Here is a 551-nt window from a genome sequence, read left to right on the forward strand (position 1 = left end):
AATCAGACGACGATGTGCTTCTATGTGTCTAAAGCTTTTCCTCCGTACTTTTGAAGTGCTCAGATATCATTTCCGATGGGTTTGCTGGGAGCTGTCCCTCTCCCTCTCTTGCAGCCAACGTCCTTTGTTCATCAGTCGGCAACTGAGAATTCACTTGCCTTGGCCCAGAGGGTTCCAAAGAGGCGCGCACATCGGTTTTCTTCTCACCTGGAGGGTGACGCTCTTTTAATGAGTGTTGTAAATCATTCTTTTGCAAATGACTATCCTCTGGAACTTTCACTTCAGGCTCTGTTTCCTTTTTTTCTTCTGGAGGGCACTTCAAAGAGCTTGGGCCAGTCCTCTCTTGCCCTGGTTCTTCAGTACATGTTGCGTGCCCTTGACCTCCCTCTTGGAGGGTATTCGACCTCGGTACAGCCGCCACTGCTAGATTCACTTTCCTTGATTGACTTGCTGTCTGTTGCCTTGCAGCCTGAGGACCAGGAGCGGACCCTCCTAACACTTTTGATGAGGGACGGCGTGGCGGTGGTGCATATATATTGTCCTCCGGAGTG

The 551-nt window shown here is 50.3% G+C and overlaps 1 protein-coding gene across 1 annotated transcript; it reads left to right on the forward strand.

Moving 5' to 3' along the window:
- Window positions 1–75: 75 nt before the first annotated feature.
- On the forward strand, window positions 76–551 carry DQ04_25351000 (hypothetical protein; the record flags this gene model as incomplete). The annotated part of the gene is made up of 1 exon (XM_009318276.1): window positions 76–551. A coding segment is annotated over one exon (476 nt), but the record flags the coding sequence as incomplete, so codon positions are not given.

The sequence above is a fragment of the Trypanosoma grayi genome (genome assembly GCF_000691245.1).
Source record: "Trypanosoma grayi strain ANR4 Tgr_2535_V1, whole genome shotgun sequence".
NCBI lineage: Eukaryota > Euglenozoa > Kinetoplastea > Trypanosomatida > Trypanosomatidae > Trypanosoma > Trypanosoma grayi.